The 22,978-nt window shown below is 40.8% G+C and overlaps 1 protein-coding gene across 2 annotated transcripts in view; it reads right to left on the reverse strand.

Annotated features, from left to right (window-relative positions):
• KIF26A (kinesin family member 26A) overlaps nucleotides 1-22,978 on the reverse strand; it is a 109,279-nt gene that overhangs the window by 33,690 nt on the left and 52,611 nt on the right. For both annotated transcript variants that reach the window (XM_057425000.1, XM_057424999.1), the window contains exon 5: nucleotides 2,496-2,679. In XM_057425000.1, coding sequence (XP_057280983.1) covers nucleotides 2,496-2,679 — 184 coding nt within the window. The remainder of the gene's footprint in view (nucleotides 1-2,495; nucleotides 2,680-22,978) is intronic.

The raw sequence follows: 22,978 nt of genomic DNA on the forward strand, positions 1-22,978 counted from the left end.
TCACTAATTCTGTCCTCTATGTGTACCTCATTATTGGACAGGCTGCAAGAAAAATCAGAGGAAAAGATAACCAGGAGGAATGTACGGTAAATAGCTGTTAGAAGAGGAGGGACTGAAGTTAGCAGAGGACTTCAGCACATCTGCCAGTGTTTGCTGATCATTCTTTCAATTGCTACAGTACTTAAAGCTGTGAGGAAGAAAGGTAATTACTTTATTCCTAACATCCTCATAATGAGATAATAGCTTCCTAAATCTTGATCAGCAGAAGCTGGTGAAGAAGAAATTATAATGGAGAATGTTACTGCACAGTGGGCTAAATGCTACCAGAAGCTACTTGGCATTGCTCAGATAAGTGAAACTGTGAGCGTTTAGTACCAAAAGAACACCTATATAGTACTGACATTTTTTTATTTGACCACAAATTCTAAGAATAAAAATACATAAGATTTCTTTCGGCTGACTTACAATTTTTACAAAAAGCTAAATTGCTGGAGGTTGCAAAAGAGGAATGGGGTAAGACAGACATTTAATAACTATCACATTTTAAACTGTGGGTCAGTGAAGATGCCCTGTTACTTTTATTTTTTGAGGAGCATCAAAACTAGTAACTAGCACACACCATTGCCATTTGGATGGTTCTAGATCTTAATTCAAGAACTAGAGGGATGATACAATTCACAGAAAGCTCTTAACCTCTCCAGAACAGCACAGGATTCTTCCAAGTTGTGGTCAACAAGTACAGGGTGAGGACACAGCTGGGATGCTGGGCCCAAAGAAACAGTATCTGCAGTAATGTTTTCAATTGAGAGCTAAATAACAGAGACATTTAAAGGTTAACAACAACCTGTTGACTGAAAAAGTCTGGAAATTCTTGGAGTAGTATGCAAGGCAGGAGAGAAATACCACATCGCCAGCATGCTACATATATATCCCATGTTGGAGGAGAAGCTTACACGGCTGAGCAGCGTAGCTACTCAAGGTCTTGCCATGCCCCTTGCAATTCTGGCTAGAGCTCTTCCTCTGAAAGACCTTTGCTGTGCTAATGAAGAAAGTAGGTAGACCACATGGCCCCAGACATATAATCTCCTGCCACCTAGGATCATACAGTTTTACCTTTATTAGATGTTGATCTGTTTGAAAACAAAAGATAAACCAGACCTTTCCATGAGGCACAAGTCATGCTGATAAGCTCCACCAACACCCCTTAAAGTGTAGGAAAAAGGCTGAAGTCTTTTGGCTACAGATAGCTCCAGGCACACAGTGCAATGAGGTGCAAAGACAGCCCTATTGAGCTGCAGGCACAAGGAGATACAAGCATGCTTTACAGGTTTTCCTAAGGCAAACAGACTTAGAAATGTCATGCTCCCTATTATTCCTGGTGTCACGGCCAAATGCTAATCCCCATAGAGAAGAGGAGGCACAAATGGACTCTTTGAAACACACACATAGAAAGATTCTTCCACCCAGGAATCTTATAGCAAGTCTTCCTTCACCTGGGAATCTCTAAATTACTGTGCCAGGTTTGCTTTATTCCACCATTTAATACTACATCCTCTTTTCTAACATGCTGCAAATCCAGAAGAAACCACATTTTCATCCGTGAGCTTTCATCTGTGAGCTTTCATCTGCTTAAAGTTACTCCTTTGCTTTCCATTTAGCACAAGATGCCTGACTTAAGAAATATAGAATATTCTCTTTAAGCAACAGTGTCAGCTATAGGTATTTAGGCTGACAATCTCTTTACATTAATGCCAATTTTTATGGTTACTCAGTGTGCATGTTTTAGGTCTCCTGTGCACTTTGATTCTATCTTCAAATACTAATCTCTTGTAACCTATGTAAATAAGTATTCAGGCTCAGCTGGGCAAGTGATTAAACAGAAGCATGAATAAAGCTCTAAATAGGTTGTATTTTAATTAATTTTAAGTAAAATTAGCACAAATTTTCCAATTTGAAAGCTGCTGTATTTCCTAAGTTGGAGAGACATCTATTTCTATCCTGCTACTTAATTTCCATACTCCTGATTTACAATAACATGTGAAGCAAAGGGAAGCAAAGGGTCCTCAGCATATCTCCTTAACCTCAGCAGACAGACAGCACTAGTGGCTGAGCTTTGCTGGCAATGCAGAGAGTATTTCTGACAAAGGTAATGTCTGTACGTGCATTGGTTCTGAACCAGTGATTTCAAAGGAAAATTTGTCTCCGACTTTAACAGAGGGAAGGACAAAACAACCTTTGCCAATGTTGTCAGTGATGTTAACCAGCTTCAAGGAAGCCAACACTCTAGCACTGAATCTGCTCTCAGCCTGCCAACTCTTTCCAAAGTCAAAAAGAGATAACAGCTCTCAAGCACAATCAAATGGATGTAGCTATCTCTCTATCCCAAGGTCCTTTCCTTCCCTCAAGCCTATCCGACCCTGTTCTAGGCTGAAAGCTTCCAGCCCTGTTAAAATTCAGCTATAAAGCTATTTTTAAAAATTGAAATCCAAAGTTACCTTTCCAATGCCAGGGTTGTCCTTGATTTTGGACACAGCTCTCAGAAGGCATGGTGGTGCTGGGGGAGGACAGAGCTGCAGGATGCCACTAAAGTTAGTAGCATAAATAGAGAAGCCGTGTGTGTGTGGCAGGGGCGGATGGTATTTCTTTCTCTTCGAAGACAGGTTAAGCTTCTGTGCTGCTCTGTATAAAAGTAATAGCAAGAAAGGACAATGTTACTAGGTGTTAATGGGAATCTGGACCAGAAAAACAGATGCTCATTGTCATCACTACCTGCTTAACAAACCAAGTCACTGCGTTCCCATCTGATTTCATAAGGACAAACCATCAGGGGACTAATAGAAGAAAATATGGGTAGAAAAATTACTGGCAAAATATTCAGTTAATTTTTCCCCCAGCAGAGTCTCAATTATAATCTAACTCTCTCCTCTTTCCCCAACAGCTTGGCAGCTGAATCCTAAAATGCTAAATCTCACTGACATAATAAAAAGCTGAAATAATCCCCTTGCCACTGGCAGGACCAGATGGACTTTGCTGGCGATAACATTATGAAAGTGGCTCTTTGTACTCTACAAGTTACTCAAGGCAGAGGATAACACTCCAAGTAGCTGAGCTGAAGATCCTTTATTGTTGGCTGCACTGAAAATCGTTAGATAACAGAGAATTTCCTTCAAGACAGATTGGTTTTTCCTCCTCAATTCCATTCTTTCACATTAAAAGCGAAAGCTATTAAAAATAGCTCTGAATGATAATGATCCTGCTTTTGAAATGCACAATTTCAAAACATAAAAGATGAAGGAGGAAAAATTAAAAACACAAAATTAAAATTGTAACATTCTTCCTTGTTAGTAAGAACAGGAATGTAATCAGGTTTTCTGCTATTCCCCATCAGCAACACCAAACAGTATAGCAAGAAACAAAAAGAGAAACTTGACTCTGCATCATAACCCACATAGGAAAAAAAAAAACAATAAATCACCCTGCAGAGTTAAGTAGAACAAATATATGTGTTAATGAGCACATAATGGGCAGCTGAGGGTGGTAGCAAGGGTGAAATCTCAGCTTTGTCAAATCCAAGAAGAGCTTTGCCACATGAATAAGTTTGGTGTGACCTGATCCTGATCCTATCCACAGGTAGCTTACCCTCAGATACATAGCATAGAAGCATCTACTTACATGCTATTTTTTAACATTACTTTGAATGACTGTTAAATCAGCAAAATGTAGTGTTACACTGCCAGCATCTTTGGGCAACTTGAGACCATGCTACTGATACCAACAGGTCTTCTGGGGACAAATCACTATTCCGCTCCTTGCTTGCAATATGTAGGCTTGCCCTTTTGAACAAATTTATAAATACATGATAACAAAAAGTCTCTTTATACAATGGCTACTTTATATTTTCATGAGGCCTTTTAGCCCAGCACCTCCAAGGACTTTTCAGTAAGATCAAACTGGCACTAGCAACAGACATATGGAGAAACTAAGGCAGTGCTTTGCTGTCATACCTAATTCAGGGTAAACCTAATCTTGCCTCAGGCTGAGTCAGCTTAGAAAGCTGATCAGAGAAGACAATTCTTTTACGTATATTTGCAATAGGTTAGAAACAAAAATGAACACTGAGAGTTGGAGAGCTGTACAGTTTCTGCCAGCAGCACTACTCAATTCAAATGAGTTACAGTACAATAAACTGGTTGTGTTTGAGAAGCAAAACTACTCATTTGGGTCAAGATTAGACACCCAGAACAGGGAGCAGCACCCTCAATACAGATCTCCAGAATTCCCAGTCCTATGCTTTATATTCCCAAACTTGTGTGTTAAACTCCTGGACATTTTTACTTTTTTCAGTTTCTAGAGAGGCAGCCCCCCTACATGCTTCCTTCTCCCTCTATAAACTCTGCAGCATTTAGAAAAAGGCAAGCTCGTGATTAAAAAAAAAAATGAGGCTCTAGTTCCAAACTCAGAGGGAGACAGAAACCACTGCCTTGTGAGGGACAAGTTGGACTTTTGCCTCTGAGGAAAGAAGCAACTTTTGACTCCTACTGCATCCTGAAACCAGAAGGAAATGTGCTCCACAGTGAAGCAAAACATTGCAAGCATGGCTTCATAAAGAACCTCAGGATTTTGGTGGCAATGAGAACCAATTTAATTGCCTAAATCTCAAATCCCTTTGCTAATACCTCATTCAGTATGAAAACATATGCCTGAAACAGGACACCAAACAGTTACACAACTTCTCTATGGTTGCAGCTGCACATTAAAACCCTAATGCCTCCTAAATTACATGCAGCTTTATTATGCAGAAAAGAGTATGTACCTGTTGCTGCTCTCACTGTGGAACTCAAGACAGTCATTACCCTCTATCTCCAAGCACCAATTAACAATTGTGGCTATTATTTAATCATCTTGTTAATTAATATGAAAGATAATGTTTACTTTTGTTTACATGTTATGATACCCTGTTGAAATGATAAAAACAAAAACTCCTCAAGAGAATGTCTTTAAAGTGCAATCAAGATATACATTAAATCCTGAGGAAATAATTATTTCTTCAACAGATCTGGCTGAAGGAGATCCTTTGGGAAACATGTAGAAGAGAATGAAATACAAAGGACTATTTATTCAGGAATTGTGTATCCAAGCACCTAACTAAGCACTAACACTCAGTGAGTACATGCACCCAAAAAAGCCAAGCTAAGCAAAGCATATAAACAAATAAACAGAAAATTCAGCCATTATAAAGTATCCCTCAAAATAGCTAAGTAACAGAGTTTTGGACCATTTTAAAAAGCAGACCTAAGATACCAAATCCGTTACTAGTTCTCTCAACTTCCTCACCAAGACAGAACAACTTTCAATATGACTCACTTCCAACAATACTCACACACTTTCTGCATCTCCACTGTTCGAAGGACAGTGCCATATGCTAACTAAAGCAATTAAGACTACAGTGCTCATAAATCCTCTTCCTATGAGTCTGGAGTACCACAATTTTACTAAGAAATTTGGCAAGGAATTACTGATGTCCATACAAGATAACAAGAAACTGAAAAGAGAGGAACTGGAGTAGCTGTTGTAGAAAATAATCAGTGCTTTGGGGGGCAACAGGCCAACCGCACTAATAATGATGTGTGTGGTTCACATTTAAAAAGCATCCCTTCTCAGGTAGCAGTACACAAAGCTTAATTACAGTCTCTCTGTGTTTGAATGCAAGAATTACTTTGCCCAACATTAAAACGAGGTTGTTTCTAGAGTTGGAACATCATAGACATCTTGTACAGCAGTATCAAACAGCTTGTTGGGTTTGGATTTGTTTGTTGGTTTGATTTTTTTTTTCCTAAAAGGGAAAATTTAATGAACTTAATGGAAAGAACAGGACAATTTAGGCAAACCAAAACATCACTATTGAACTGTTGTCTCTAAATATGAATTCAAGTAATTGTCATCCTCAACCCCTATAAAAAGCACAGTCAGTTCTTTATTATAAAATCCAGCTGAGCCAGAAGCCTTCATACATTTTGCTTGGGCTCCTCAATCCTTATGCACTTCTTGCAGCACCAACAATATATTTTGGAGGCATCCCAGCCAAGTATTCATCAGGCCAAAACACAGGCCAAGCTGTTTTGGACAGGGGCCCAATTAAATTAAACAATATCCAACTTTACTGAACTCCTTACTTCAGTAAAATTCATGTCCTTAAAGGAAGCCATTTCTGAGACACTCCAGAGAGCTGAATTTTCTACAGTCCTTATCCATCAACCCATTACTGAATTTACAGCTAAGTTTCTAGTTCTCTTTTTTCTCTTCAGCATACCTGAGCATAATCAGGGGGAATTTGTGCCACGAAGACAGAAGGCAGAGCTGTTATAAACTGGGCCCTTTTTGCCTAGCATCAGAAAGACAAAAGTCAGGCTTCCACCATATCACTTTCTGTAGGAGCCTAACTGGGTGCCATGACTATTTCCTGATTTGCTTCTTTTTCTCAAATTTAATCTTGCACAGGAAGCCTTCACATCCACCTTCAGCACCACAGTATGCTGTCTGACCCTCTCCAATATCAACTTCTGTTTCCCCACAGGGAAAAAACTATGACCTGCAGAGAATACCGTGCAAACTTAAGTGTTATGGTCATTTGTTTTTCTGGGCATTTTCCAAGCATTTTGTCATAGCTTTGACACAGATGTACGCTTTCCACCTGCCTTTGTTTTCCCCATTCAACCTCCACCACTTTTCTAGAGCAATTTTCCACAGCACTTTTCCACAATACATTCTTGCAAGGGAAAATAAGCAACACACACTTATGCCTCACTTCCCATTAAAGCATAAGACACACTGATGTATATTATTTTTACCTCCGGCTGTGATATCTACTGTCTGCATTTTGCCTAACTCTTTCCATCGTTAATAGAATATGTCTTTTAAGATGCTCTGGAGAGTTCTTTTCTCATAGCTAGGTGTCACAGTGGAAACTAAAACTAATAAATGGCACATGCAGGGGCACTTAAATATCAAATGACAAAGGACAGTCTCTAACCCGTTCTTTCCCCCACACAATTTACAGATTACTAGGTTTTCTGCCATGCATGGATGAGACCAGTGAGAAAAATCATGGCCTGATCAATTACATAATACTCAGCATCTAGGGAATAAGACCGTGCAACAGTAGCTACAAAGCCTGCCCATTTAAAGAACCACACAATTTTTAATGGGAAATTCTGCCTATATAGTTAACACAATATTTCAGATATTCTGTTGTACAGGAAGCTACTTTTAGCTTAGGCTCACTGCAGACATTCTACACATTATAGCTGTGAGAGTAAACAGCACAATTTAAATCCCTAAGAACAGTGTTCCTTGTGGGCATAATTTCTCCACAAAAAAAGAACTGAATTTGAAACTTTTATAGTTATGCAAAATAAAAAAAAAAATTGCTTAACACTTTGTGGAATTTATTAAGCTTTGGAAGAAAGAGTAATATGAAATATACTCTGGGATACATACTACAAATGGGTCAAACTGCAATAGATAGAGGATTTCATCGACATGGCAGGTTTATGGACAAACCACCACAAGTTGGAAGTAGAAACTGGGAGTTCTACTCCCCATTATTAGGCTTCACTGGCAAAAATAATAAAACTTCTGCACATTCATTTCAGCATGACTCATTACATATTTACAGTTTTAGTGCTATTAGCCAGCCTTTCCTTTCCAACATCACCGTTATCATTCATACTGTGAGACTGTTTAAGGTCTTCACTGAAAGGGTCAAGAAGTGTACAGCCCAAGCCTTAAATATTCTGAACTTCGGAGTTTACTCAAGGGTACAGTTACTCAAGAGTTCCGTTTTGACCTTGACAGGATTCACAGGATCAATTTTTATCCTGATTCTGAACCCTCTGCAAAGCTTGAAAAATTATGGACAACAGGTTTATGCTGGGAATCGGTTTACTCTAAAGTAAGACCTGTCCAAACTTTCTCAGTTCCCAGCCTAACAAGGCAGCATTCCTCTGCCACATAACCAATAGCCCAAGACTTTCCCACTGCAAACCAGCTCCAAAGGAAGTAGTGGGAAAGTCACAGTCTGTCATTGTATCTGCAGTTCCAGTTATTGTTTCTTAATTACTCGTCAATACAAACAAGAAATAGACGGATGTCCTACAATACACCCTCAAGCACTCTGTCCCAAACCTTCTGCAACTCACGGAATAAACCTGGCTGACATTATTACTTTAATTACCACTACTACTGTTTGATTTGTAGTTCTAAAATTAGAAGGATAGTACAAATGAAACAGTGCAGTTGCTACCCAAAACCCCAAGCAAACTTAAAAATAAACAAGGTATCCGTTCCCACTAGCTAGTATTCTATCTGGAAAATAAAATCTGGTTCAGAAAGAGACATTTTTAAAGAGAAAATTGGCAATGTCTACATCTGTCATGAAGGTTTGGAAAGGACTGGCACCATCTGTATTTCTACAGTAAATTTCATCCAAGGAGTCACAAAGTGGATGTTAAATTTTGAGGTTCTTACCTCTAGAACCAGCTTACTAGGTTCTTGTGATGTGTACATGTATCCAGGAGGATAAAAAGACTTCTTCACATATAGCACCATTACACAAGCATAGCACCAAACCTTTATTTGCTTAGCTGTCCCAGCAATGCTGTTAAGAAGCACTACCAGAAAGAACAAACAATTAATGTTCCTTATTTGAGTGGTTCAACTTCCTCAATAAATAACTAGTTCACCTGGATCACAATGCACAGCCTCAAACAATGGCATTTTTATAATGGATGACGGTAATAAAGACTCAATAGAAAACCATTATTCTGAAACATTCCAAAATGTCAAAGCACAACTAATATTGTGTGGATATTACACACTATGAAAGCCAACATTATGAAAGAAAGTACCCCCAATATTAGATTAAGTTTATGCCTTGCCTCTTGTATATATCATAATCCTACAATTCAGTGTTGAATTTCAGCCTCTTTGAGTGACCTCTTAATTTTCTCTTACTATCCCTTATTAAAAACAGCATGGGAGAAACAAAAATCAGCTATACTGACATGTTAGGAACATCATCTGCTCACAGCTGATCAGAGAAGACAGGTCCAGAAGGGATTTTAACAGGTTACCTTAACTTTCCCAACACTCCCTGGCAGGATGAACCTTACCCAATACATTTCAATATATAATTTCTCCAACTTGTTCTTAGAAACCTCCAGTGAAAACAGTCCACAGCCTCCTGAGGCAATCAATTCCAGTGTAATTTGTCTTACCGTTAGAAAATTCACACCTCATGTCTCTAAAAAAAAAAAAATCTATAAATCTGATTTGCTAGAATTCATGTTCCTTATTTTACCATCACCACCCCAGCAGACACGCAGAGGAGCTTATTTCCTTCTCTTGCAGCAGCTCTTACCTCTATGAAGACCACTACCACACCCCAATCTTCTCTTTTACAAATTAAAAAGTCACAGTCCTTTCAATCTTTCCCTACAGGTCAAGTTTCCTTGATTCCTGACCATCCTTGTTGCTCTCCCCCTACTCTACTTCTAAAGTATGGAATCAAGGCTTTGTGCATCAGTGAGCAATAATTGAGACTCACCTGAATTCAGGCACTGTACAGAAAGACCAGGGAAAGCCACTTTGGGATAAGATCAAAAAGACCTCTAGAAGATGACAAGTTAAAACAAACCCACAGGGTACCCACGACATCAGAAGAGCTTCCTCATGCTGTACAGACCCAAGAGCTCAGCTACACATTATTATTTAAACAGATGAAAACAACCAAGCCCATCTTCAAGCATTCAAGTGATTCGCATACAGGAATCCAAGAAAGAATTTTCACAGCTCTTCTCCATAATTTTTCCCCAGGTTTAAGATATGCTAAAGGCCAGCTCTTCACGAGTGCTGACTAACGCTCCAACCATTTTTTCTGCTCTCCCAAACCTGCAGTTTCTGAGGCTGCTGCTACAAAATTGTCATGAGTGATGTCAGCTCTATATTTGCTTTAATTTACAGGTTCAAGAGACACTTCTGGCCAAAGAACACTGCTTCAGCAGCCAGGACCAGGGTTCTGGAACTGACTTTTTAATATACACATCAGAATAACAGCTAGTCACCGTAGCCTGCCACATACCATTTCCAGTTCTGTTCACTAATGATGTTAAACAAAGCAAGAGCAGATGAACATATTGCTGTGCTTCCATACTTGCTGTTTACAGTTGTACCATATGACAAACTGCTGAAAACCTGCGTAGGTTAATCTTTATGTAAGCAAGATTGTCAGCACCTAATGTAGAAATATGTCAGTTCCCAGTCTGCAAACTGCATAGCTAGCTATGTATTAAAAATATAGCTACCTGAATGCCAGCAATATTTCACCACTGTTTCATGAACTAACTGAGCTAAAGCAGGCTGAACCACATCAATCTAAGCACACTTCTTAGGCAAAAAAAAATGGGACTTATTTGCCAGCAAGCCGGAGTCATGAGTAAAGCTTGGCAAAATAAAATTCTAGTTTCATTTGTATTCTATCAAGAAAAAGCAATAAAGACATTTTTAAAACTACAATAATGAAACATAAACAATGGTGCTAACTAGCCCTTCATTATTACAGTAATTACTTAGATAAATCATATAAAAATTTGCCCTGTAATATCAGCTCCTGATATACAGAAAGAAGCCAATATCAAAAAGACTTACTAGGCAATAAATAATTTTTGTTGCAAAAGATATTACACTCCATGCTATTCATCAAAAACAACCTGGTATGAAAAGCAAAAGCATTCTGCTCATCCAGGCTGCTCCAGGGAAGAAACAGGCATGTCTGCAAGTGGAATGGATGAGAGATAAAATACAGGACACGGCTAACAAGGTTTCATCTGAAGCACTAGATTAAGGCAAACACCAGACAGGAAAGAAAAGGACTGAAAAGGGGGACAATTCAGTATTTTCACATTTCTGATCACATACAACAGTCTGAATATAAGTTAGCATCTTTGACTATAAAGGAGACTTTACCATAAAAGCTCCAGTTTTCAGGTTACCTTCCTTTGCCCCAACACACCACCCCCACAAACATACCTTTCTCATCACCTCCAGTTCCCTCAGTTCCACGTTAGTGTATATCTAGAAAATCCACAGAGAATTTATTCCCACTTCAGCCAGGTTTTATTTCAGATGCTTTGTCAAAGGCTTGGCACCCATACTGCCAAAAACATAACTTCTCAGGGGGGCATTTACTTATTCCTACTGTTAGTGAGTTAAATGGTCACTGACAGCAGTAAATGATGCAGTGGAAGTCACCCAAGTACAGAATTGATATGCCCACACAATGAGTATTTTTAAACAGAGGAGGAACATACATGGTCTTCTTAAAGCCCAGCATCCCTGTGATTTAACTGACATCAGTTCTGAAACAATACCACTCAGAGATATAATAGGCTGAAATTGCAGCACCATTTAAAACAGCACTTAGCAGGAAAATGTCAGGTTCATGTCCTTCCATCACTGCAGAGATATGACTACTTCTGACCCAAAGACGGTAACTTCAAATTTCAGCAGAAATAAGCAACCCCTGAAGACCTGCTCATGACACATTATCAAAGAATATTCTGAAGCTTGCCCTCGACTCCAACAGGCTTCACTAATAACTTTTAGATTCATTTTATGCTGATTAACTTACACTAAATCATTTCCTTGCAGTAAAAACTCCATAGAGCAGTGCTTCTTAATAAGTGAGCTCCATCACTGAGGACATGAAAAGCCCAGCAAAGCAGAAAGCAACCCCAGGAGCAGCACTGATACCGAATGAGGAACTGGCTAAGCTCTTTGAAATGTCCTGCCAAAAGAAATATCTTCCATCATCAGCAGGAAGGATGAGGGAAGTTATAGAAAGCCAAAATTCACTGCTATTTCACAGAGAATTTAAAGTACCTTCAGAATAATCCTGCAGTTGATCAAACACTGCAACTATACTGCTGGTGCATTATTTTGGCTTGACATTTCATTTTTGTTATAAATGATAATGTGGGATGTCTTACTTTGCCACAAGCACAAGCAAGCAAAGCAGTCTAGCTCAAAATAGAGACAGTGTCACTTTAAAGTCCATCTGCCCTGCAAACCACATTCTACACACCACGAGCTGAGTGTTAGACTGCAAGTCTAACATGTATGACTTGCATGACTGCAAGTCAGCCATGAAAACTAAATATCCAATTGACTATCAGTCTGATTTAACTATTTCACTTCAGTCTGCCTGTCTTAACAAAGTACTAAAATAGTCAAGTATGTTATTCGAAGAGTCTGAAAGTCACTAATAAAGTTGCAAACAGGTGCAAACTGTCAAATTACATCCCCACAGGAAAGCCACCGTTATCATTTTACCTATGGAATGCTCCATTCCCACTGCAGCAAACAGCTGAGGAGCCCCAAATAACGGAGTCAGAGCAAGCACTGGTGTTCAGGAACCAAAAAACCAGGCAGACTGGGAGGGAGGCAGAAGTGGTCCTCTTGTCAAGCTAGGAAGGGCAGAAAGAAGGGAAGAAACCAAAGGGAAAAAGAGACTGGTAGCTAGACAACAGCAAGATTTCATATATTCAAGAAAACAGAATAATCAAGTGCATTCAACTGTGGATGAATGAGAAAATATAAATTTATCATATGAAAAATCCTTAAATAAAGGGAGAAAATTTAAAGTTCAGGAAAGCAGAAAATAAAAGAGAGGACAAAGAAATATCTGCACGACTCCAGTCAAGATTATCCATAAATATTTCAGGCTTTTCCCTAGTCTGAAAATCCTTTCTACTGACCACCATTTACCCCCACAAATTTATACAAACCTGGGTGTCTCTGAAGGCACAAATTCTCCCTTCTGACGTAACTGTGAGCACACCTGTTTTAAATTATTCTGGTTTGCTCTCTCTCCGGGGCATCATCAATGCCCCAGAATATAGAGCTCATCTAAGACCCAATTGCTTCAGCAGCAGTCTGCATCCAACCACCCACAGCAGCTCAAAGAGTTGCTGCATCTCTTGGGGGGGACTGCCTCTGGTGCTCCAGGACCTCCAGCATTATAATCCATCAAGGAACTCAGGGCTGACAAAAATCAGCACTCCCCAGGGGTGGCTTCACATGATAAAGATCTTTAAGGCATGTGGTCAGCAGCAAACACTGTAAGTGTTTTGTTATGCCCAAATTCTGCTTTTGCTATGAACCTGGAGTAAAAACCTAGAACACCTTCTCTGAAATCCCCACCTCACCACAGGGTCCCAACATCACCAGATCCATTTTTTGGCCCCTCTTTCACTGTCTCCTCCTCGTATTTCCTGCCAAACTGACTGGCACCAGGCTCCCTCCTTTCTTCATTTTGCCACCCCCAGCATAGCCAAACCTACTCCAAACACAACCCATGGCCTGCATTATCCAAGTGAGGCTTCTCTGTCTGACACTTCCCTGACACTGATGCCTCACACAGTCTCTCTTTGGTTCACACATGATTCCTAACACTCTATACATGGGAGCTTTGTCTTCTAAGGCAATGACTCCTAGATGTCAAATGCTGCTTCATCTGGTCACCTCTTTCTCAACCAGTTTCCTTTGACGCTCTCTCAAATCCTCTTCACCTTGGTTGATCATTCAGTGCCTCCCACCTCTAATTAAATAGCCCCATCCTTGATCACAGTGTTTGTCTTTGGAAGATTTTTCATGCTTTCAGCATGTTCCAATTCAGCAATGCAATGTCCAAAATTCTACCTGGCTTCTCTTCTCATCTACTCCAATTTCCTTACCTCCTCCCTTTGCTGAACTACAGCTTTGTGTCTCATCTCTGTTTGCCCCATCAGTCTCACAGTCATCACAGATGAGCTCTTCATAGCAGAGAGTCTGGCTGACCTATGCTGATAAAGCACTGAGTAAATGTATGATGTAGTATTAGCAATGATATCAGTAATGATGTTCTGCTCTTAAACGTGCTGTCCTGAGAGTCACTTCTGTTTCCAAGAACAAAGCCTACTAAATAAAGGCTTACCTTCTAATTTAACCTCCTTACAGGCTAACATGAAACAGGATATACCTAAAGCATACAGTTTTGTTTGTCCTTAATTACAGGCAGTATTATGCTGCCACAGCAACTAGGAACGCTTAAGCTGCCCCGATGATACAAGATACTGCACAATGCTGCATACCCTGCCCCGTCTCCTGTCTCCGCATAGTGCTGTGCTACGTGTTTACTCTCCAGGGCCAGACAGCAACCACATTCCAGCAGCCATGGCATGGCACCAGCAAGGCGAGGCAAGCCCTTCAGTGGCACCCACTTCATCTCCATTTACACATCTGCATGAGGGCTTTCTTGCTCTCTCCAGCTCCATGCAGAGAGGAAAAGGCAACTGCGAAGGCATCCCCCTTTCCAGCACCGTGCACTGGGGAGGACTCTGCAGGGACCAGACTGCTCTAGCAGAGGATGGATTCATAAAGGGGAAAAGACTAATTATATACCTGACTCTCCCTAAAACAGTTGGATGCTCCACCTCATCTGCACATCTGTAGCTTGCCCCCAAGCTGCAGATTGTTCTGCCACCTTCCTAACAGCAGCAAAGTGGCAGCAACAGGAAGTGGGACATGTAACGAAGAAGGGTTGATGCACCAGACACTGTCAAGCTGCATTAATGCCAGAAAGCCAACACTTTCCTGAAGAGCCCCACATATCCTATAATACTGCTACAGCACTGTGCAGCAGGGACAACCATGCATGGGGTTTTGGATATATCTGCCAGTGAGGCAGTCTTAATTGGGAAGTGCTGATACCTCACTATCCTAGGTAACTAATTAAAATTTAATTTTCCCACATCACCTTAATACAGGATTTCTTGGGAGTGGGTTATGCATAACAAGGAAGTTTGAATAAGCGATTCTTCTTCCCTTGACCTATCATCCACCAAGAATTTACTACGATGACGTGTAACTATAGCTAGCACTTCTGTTTCATCCTCACAGACTAGCTTAACTACCACAGGTCAGCATAAAAAGGTCTAACTCAGGATCCAGTGAGTCATGCATTTTCTTCACCTCTTGGTGAACTACTACTTATCCACAACCCAATTATCCACTTTATCTGTCAAAGCGATTTAAATTGTGCCAGTTCTGCACAAAGCCAGGATACCAGTGCATCCCAGCAGGGTACAGGGTAAAAGTTTACAGCTATCAAATACAGAGAACTGGTGAATTACATTATAAGCTTAGCAGAAATATAATTCTTGTTTTTTAACAGGACAGAGAATGGCAGGCTGAAGTGATTTAGCCAGAAACATCTTAAACATTGAAACTTGGGAAAAAAAAAAAGGGGTTTTTGTGCTTTTTTCCCCTGCATTAAATTCTGAAAGTACTGATAGTCATGGAATAATCAGGTTTAACAGGTTAGCAGTAATATATGCCTCAAGTGTTGCTAATACATCATAATCTTCTTTCACAGAATTTGCATCACTGTCAAACCAAACTACTGATTTTCCGTTGATGCTTTTAACATGTTTCTATGGTTACTTTCCAAGGTCGCATCACAGAAGCCTGAACAGCAGTTCAGAAAGACAAAAGGCAGTTTGCATCCTTCACCATATTAAATAATTTATGAAAGTTAAGGCATCCTCAAGGAAAAAAAAATCATGAAAGAATAGGTTCTGAAGTTATTTTCTCAGCAACAGTTTGAAGCACAGTAAAATCAATACCCTTACAAAAGCCTTCAAGAACTAGACTATTTGACTAATGTTCCATAAGTTACAAAATGCTATGGAAAACATTCTAAGTTTAGATGTATATGTGTAAGCATACATGAACTGCATGAATGGACCTTAAAGCAGAATATGTAGACATCTAATTTGCTGCTGTCAGCTTCATCTTTTAAATCAGGCACTAGGCGTTGTCTCAGAAAGTATTCTAAATCTAAAAAATGCAAGAATAAAACTTAAAAAAAAAAGTACAAATGGCAGTGACAGTCTTAACTATTTTCATCATTTTTCATTCAAATCCACACAGATTTCATCTGTCCCTGAAACATTACAAATTTTGACTAATGAAAGCTTGTACACAAAATATCTGAATTCTCTGCCTACCATTACACTAGATCAGAGTTTATTGGAACTAATCGAAGTGTGTGAGGCTTGGAACAAAAACACATTAGTCATTTAGTGGTTGTGCTAATATTGCTATGCCTTTCCTGCAGTTTCATTAGATACAGACTGCTTCAATACCCTAATCATATGCTCAGTCACAGCACAATCAGTACAGAGTACTGACAAGCTGTCCCACCATGCCTAAAGCTGATAAGGTGTCTGCACTATGAGTAACCTCAATTATTGACTATATTTTATGGTCAATCTAATGACCGAATGCTTATCAGTGAACCATCAGGTGCCTGTAATAGGCTAGTGACCCTTAGTTTATATGTACCATTACTGCTCATTAGTGAATAATTAGATTCTTTAATCCACAACTCACAGACATTAAAATATGATGACATACTGAATCTAGAAAAAGACAACTATGCTTATTTTAACTCCTAAGATGTTCAATTATGTTACTCAGAGACTGTATGTTATGTCTCGCTAAGAAAAGCTGCTTGTAAAAAGCGTGTCATGGGTAATGTTTTATATCATGTCTATATTGACACAGCTTTATCAAACATGCAGGAATATAACAAGAGTGGAAAGATAATGGGTGTGATTAAGTTATAAAACTTAAATGGTTTTAACCAAGAAAAGCCCAGCAACATTGCAAATAATTTAGAACCCTAAAAAAAAAACTACTGAGTGCATAGTGAGTGCTATATTTGGAAGACAAATTCATTTAACAAAAGCAGGTAGATGGAAGGAAAAGTAGATGCAACTATACAGCTATTTCCCCGCTTCAAAGGCAGCAGTCCCAAGAGCAACCCTCTGAGCAAACCAGTTTGAAAAGATGTGAAGACAATCCAACATCAAACAAGATTAAAATTTAAGAAGGGTTACATAATACATTTTGTCGTCTCCTCAACATTGTTCAGGGTTGCTTGCTTTTATATGTATTTTTATTATATTTTCTTCTAAACAGCTTTGATTCTTTCCAGCTGTCCTGTCACCACTCAAACCTTCATAGAATGGTTTATGTTGGAAGGGACCTTTAAAGATCATCTAGTTCCAACCCCTCTGCCATGGGCAGTGACAACTTCCACTAGTTGTTGCTCAAAGCCCTGTCCAACCTGGCCTTGAACACTTCCTTCCAGATTGCCCTTGTGCAGATAGACAAGACACCTACACACTCACCAGAACACTATACCCCCAACCCAGCAGCACAAGCAGCATTGCCACCACTGTCAACAGCCACCAACAGGTGGAAATGGCATGTTAACGGTGATGGCTTGATTTCTCAGGTGCCTTGATTCTCCTCCCAGGGGAGTAGTATCGTCTCTTTTGGCAGTTAGCCCATTAACATCTTTTTGAGTGTATGCCTATTCTCCTCCTCCTTGCTGCCCTTCTGCCTATTCTTGGAAATTTCCTCCCTTCCCCACGTGTCCAGGTGACAAAAAACCCAATAGCTTATTGCAGCTTTATATCACAATATGCCAATAATATACTCAGTTGCAAGCATAGCCCACAAAAGGGTCCTACACCTCTCTCACATATTTTCACTTAGTAATATAAAGTTTGTTCAGGGAAAAAGCCTAGCTGCATTCTTCTTAAATCTGAAGAATGCAAGATCAAACTTCTGCAGCATAAGGGTCAACTGGAAGCCTATTCACAGCCAACCATGCCCAAGAGCTGTGCTTTATGCTCCGGCTTTCTTATTCCGTCAGTGACCTACAGAGATGCTGCATTTTCTGCTAAACCCTCTGGTCCTTCAGTAACATGGAGAAATGCCTGGCAATTGGCTTGTGTAATGCAGTCAGATGTTAATCAATGCTTTTCTTCCTTCTATGACAGATCAGAGTACAGAAAAAAGCTTAAAACTGATTTAATTTCTTAATATGCTTCTGTATGCTGGCTCGAATATTCAGCTTTGATTTTGAATACTTAGCACTTCCATGCTAGACACTCTGCATTTCTAGGTAATGAATAAAATACTTTTTTTTTTTAAAGCAGAATATAATTAGGGTTGCAGAAATTAAATATGACATTCAAATGAGAAAAAGCTTTGGATGAATATGTAGATTTGGGCTGCACATATGCTTAACAAAATCAACGTATTCACTGCAAAGACTAGCTTAAAGATACTCATTTTTCAGCATGGGTACCTCTTATCACCAGGTAAACATTTTGCTGCAGCTCTTAGTTATTACTTTCCAGGTGAAGACATGAACTCTTTGCCTGGTCTTTTGAATTTGTGACCTTACAAACACAAAGCTATGACTCCCACTGAGGAACACACTAGAGTGAAAAACAAATCAACCAACCAAAAAAACCTGCACAGATCTCCTCCCTTCCCAGACACAAGACAGCCCACAAGCAAGAGTCAAAGGATGTTATTTCACTGAAGAGAGACTAGTTTTAATGTGAAAAGACATTTATTTGATGCCAGGAAACCATGCCACAGTCCAAAAGCTAACTGCGCTAGGACATGTACAAACAGTTAATGCCGTTTCATGAAGAACAAGACTGGAATCCTTTACTCATATGACAAAAATCCATACCTAGTGCTGTTGCTGCTAAGGAAATAACAGACACAGTTTCCACAAGCACCCTATGAAGGCTTTAGTAACTAACCCTGCACTCCAAGACAATGAATCTTAACATATTATTTCTATGACAAAACAGCACTTTTCCCAAGCTGAAGTTAACAACCACAATCCATTTTACAAAAGAGCTCTTGCAAAAGATGGAGGTATTCAGGAGATTTGGTCAAAAAAGAGGGTGATGATTTGGAGAATAAATAAATAAATAAACGTGTGTGTCATTATCAAGGTATTAATTGTGTTTATTCCAGTAGAGAACAAGGAAGAAAATGCACCAGGCTCTGTGCTTTAACAGTAACAGTAACACACTGGCCCTACTATGAAATTCAGTATTTAAGGGGCTGAGGAGAGAAACACAGTAAGGAATGAATCAGCAAATACAATGAATAGGGACAAGACATAACAGCAGTGCCACGTCTCCTCTCTTATCTGTAGGTGCTGAGAGAGGGTTAACTGAACGGACAGATGAAGGACAGAACTGGATGCTTTGCCAAAGGATTCAAGCAGGGATGACCTTCTTCCTCAACATGCTGGAGGCTGGATGATGCAAAGAGAAAAAGAAGAGATGGGGCTGGAAAGGCTGAAGCAAAGAAGCGTGATATCTCATAGTACTGAACAAACTGTTGATATACCAATACTTGTGGCCCTTGGAGAAGTCACTTTCACCTCCGTTTCTGCCAGCATCTGTCTCTTATTCATCCTTGAAGATTTCCCCCTCTTCCCTCCCACTGAGGACTGCACGGTTTACAGGCAGGAGAGAGACTCAGCATGGAAACTTGGATTCATAAGGCCTCAACAGCACGAGGAGTAAGAACAGAAAGAGGAGCAGTGGGAGACGTAGCCTCTCCTGAGGTAAAAATGCCAAATGGTGGTATAGCAGCCTGTACAGGACTATGCAATAGTACCCGCCTGAGGCTCAACATACTTATAACTGACAGGGATCAATAATGGATCTACCTTACCCAAGACTGAGATTTTATGCATTTCAGCTTGTGTTTTTAATCACAGTTGTAACTCAACTTGTTTCTTGAATGCTTGCTTTTAAATTTTGAAATTCTTAGCTGGGCTCTGGAATACTGAGAAATTAATGCTGAAATACATTAATCAGCAGTGTGATGAAAGATCCCGAAAATGCTACACAGCTAATTTAGGTAACCAATAACTGTTAAAGGAAAACTTTATTTCTCACTTAAGTCTATGTGACAACAACCACCAAAAAAAAAAAAAAAAAAAAAAAATCAACCAACCCTGTTCTTTGGTTGAAAAACTGAGGAGAATCAATTTTGCACAGATGAAATATGGATAGGGAATAAGCAATGTACTAATGGGTTTTAAAATGTTTTAGATAGCACATAGCTTCTAAAGCTATAAAACTTTGATTCACTCAAGGCAAAGACAGATTCATGATAAGGGCCTGATCCAATGCACAATGATGTCATTCATGGTCTTGCTGCTGACTGCAAGAATCTTTGAATCAAGCCAGCGACAATTACGTTACAACAAAGCAAAAACTGAGTTTTGCTGATCAGTGAGACAGAAGCATCACTGGGAGAGAAGATTTTGGGGGTTATTTCAGATTATTATTGGTGATACATATGGGTGCTAGGGATATAGATAGTAGTACCCTGGGGAACATAAAGAAGGACTACAGAGCCCTGGGGGAGGTGGTTAGGGGCTCTGGAGCTCAGATTGTCTTTTTGTCAATTCTCCAGGATACAGGGAAGGACCTAAAAAAACCTAGGATGATCAGCCAGGTTAATAAATGGTTAAAAGGGTGGTGTACTAGTCAGGGGCTTGGGTGTCTTGAACATGGGACCCAAGTTTGTAGGCCAGGTCTAGTGGGGGCTGGCGGAGCTGGTCTGATAAAGAAGGGAAAGAGCAGTTTTGGTAGGAGGCTTGCCAGACTGGTCAAGGAGGCTTTAAACCAGATGTGCTGGGGGAAGGGGGCATCATTCCATCCCAACACACACAGTCAGTTGCCAGAACCTATAATAAATGCTTGGAGCAATGTAGAGATATTCCAGCTGCTCCAGCCAATGAGCCGGCTTCATTTGGAGCTCAGCTCAGATGCCTCTGTACAAACGCCCATAGCATGGGGAACAAACAAGAGAAATTAGAGATGTGTGCATGTCTACGGGGGTATGATATAATAGGCATCACAGAAACATGGTGGGATGGCTCCTATGACTGGAGTGTTGGAATGGAAGGTTACAGGCTCTTTAGAAAAGACAGGCCTGGCAGGCAGGGAGGGGGAGTTGCCCTTTATGTTAGGGATAGGCTGGAGAGTATGGAACTCTGTCTGGGGACAGGTGAGCAGTTAACAGAGAGTTTGTGGGTCAGGGTTAAAGGGAATACAGCTATGGGAGACATTACTGTGGGGATCTGTTACAGACCGCCTGGTCAAGAAGAACCTACGGATGAAGCACTCTATAGGCAGATAGGAAAAGCCTCAGGCTCACAGGCCCTGGTTCTCATGGAGGACTTCAACCACCCTGGTATCTGTTGGAGGGATGGGATGGCCCGGCACAAGCAATCCAGGAGGTTCCTCGATTGTGTGGAAGACAACTTCCTTCTGCAAGTAATAGAGGAGCTGACAAGGAGAGGTGCCATGCTTGACCTCGTGCTCACCAACAGGGAAGGGCTCGTTGGAAATGTGACTCTCCAGGGCAGCCTTGGATGCAGCGATCATGAGATGGTCGAATTTGAGATCCTCAGGACAGTGAGAAGAGTGTGCAGCAAGCTCACTGTCCTGGAGTTCAAGAGAGCAGACTTTGGCCTCTTAAGGAACCTGCTTAGTAAGGTTCCATGGGATACAGCCCTAGAGGGCAGTGGGGCCCAAGACTGTTGGTTGATATTCAAGGATCACCTGCTCCAAGCTCAGGAGTGTTGCATCCCAACTAGAAGGAAGTGCAGCAGGAGGGCCAGGAGACCTCCTTGGATGGATAAGGAGCTGCTGAGGAAAATTCAATTGAAAAAAGAGGCTTATAATAAGTGGAAGCAAGGACAGGTGGCATGGGAAGAGTACGGGGATGTTGTCTGAGAAGCTAGGGACCAGGTTAGGAAAGCTAAGGCCCAGTTAGAATTAAACTTAGCTAGAGGTATTAAAGATAACACGAAGGGATTCTGCAAGTACATAGCAAATAAAAAACAGATGAGGGAGAATGTAGGCCCCCTCAGGAAGCTCTCAGAAGAACTGGCTACACAGGATTTGGAGAAGGCTGAGGTTCTGAATGAATTCTTTGCTTCGGTCTTCACTGCCAAAGCCTCTGACTGCACCACCCAAGTCTTGGAAGGCAGATGCAGGGACTGTGAGAATGAAGACCTTGCACCCACTGTAGGAGTGGATCTGGTTCGAGACCATCTTAAAAATCTGAACGTGCACAAGTCCATGGGACCTGATGAAATCCATCCGCAGGTCCTGAAGGAGCTGGCAAATGAAGTTGCGAAGCCGCTAGACATCATATTTGAGAAATCATGGCAGTCAGGTGAAGTTCCCGATGACTGGAAAAAGGGAAATATAACCCCCATTTTCAAGAAGGGGAAAATGGATGACCCAGGGAATTACAGAGCAGTCAGTCTCACCTCTGTGCCTGGCAAAATCTTGGAGCAGATTCTCCTGGAAGGCATGCTAAGGCACATGAAAATCAACAAGGTGTTTGGTGACAGCCAGCATGGCTTCACTAAGGGGAAATCCTGCCTGACCAATTTGGTGGCCTTCTATGATGGCGCTACAGAGCTGATGGACAGGGGTAGAGCAGTTGATGTCATCTACCTGGACTTGTGCAAAGAGTTCAACACTGTCCCACATGAAATCCTTGTCTCTATATTGGAGAGACATCAGTTTGATGGATGGACCACACGGTGGATAAAGAACTGGCTGGATGGCCGCACACAAAGAGTTGTGGTCAATGGCTCGGCGTCCGGCTGGATACCAGTAACGAGTGGTGTCCCTCAGGGATCGGTGTTGGGACCAGTCTTGTTCAACATCTTTGTCGCTGACATGGACAGTGGGATTGAGTGCACCCTCAGCAAGTTTGCCGATGACACCAAGCTGTGTGGTTCGGTTGATACGCTGGAGGGAAGGAATGCCATCCAGAGGGACCTCAACATGCTTGTGAGGTGGGCTGATGCCAACCTCATGAGGTTTAACCATGCCAAGTGCAAGGTCCTACACCTGGGTCAGAGCAATCCCAGGCACAGCTACAGGTTGGGCAGAGAAGAGATTCAGAGCAGCCCTGCGGAGAAGGACTTGGGGGTGTTGGTGGATGAGAAAATGAACAT

Source organism: Pezoporus wallicus, unplaced genomic scaffold (genome assembly GCF_028554395.1).
Source record: "Pezoporus wallicus isolate ANWC-B61680 ecotype Strahan unplaced genomic scaffold, APGP_CSIRO_Pwel_v1 contig_7910, whole genome shotgun sequence".
Classification (NCBI taxonomy): Eukaryota; Metazoa; Chordata; class Aves; order Psittaciformes; family Psittacidae; genus Pezoporus; species Pezoporus wallicus.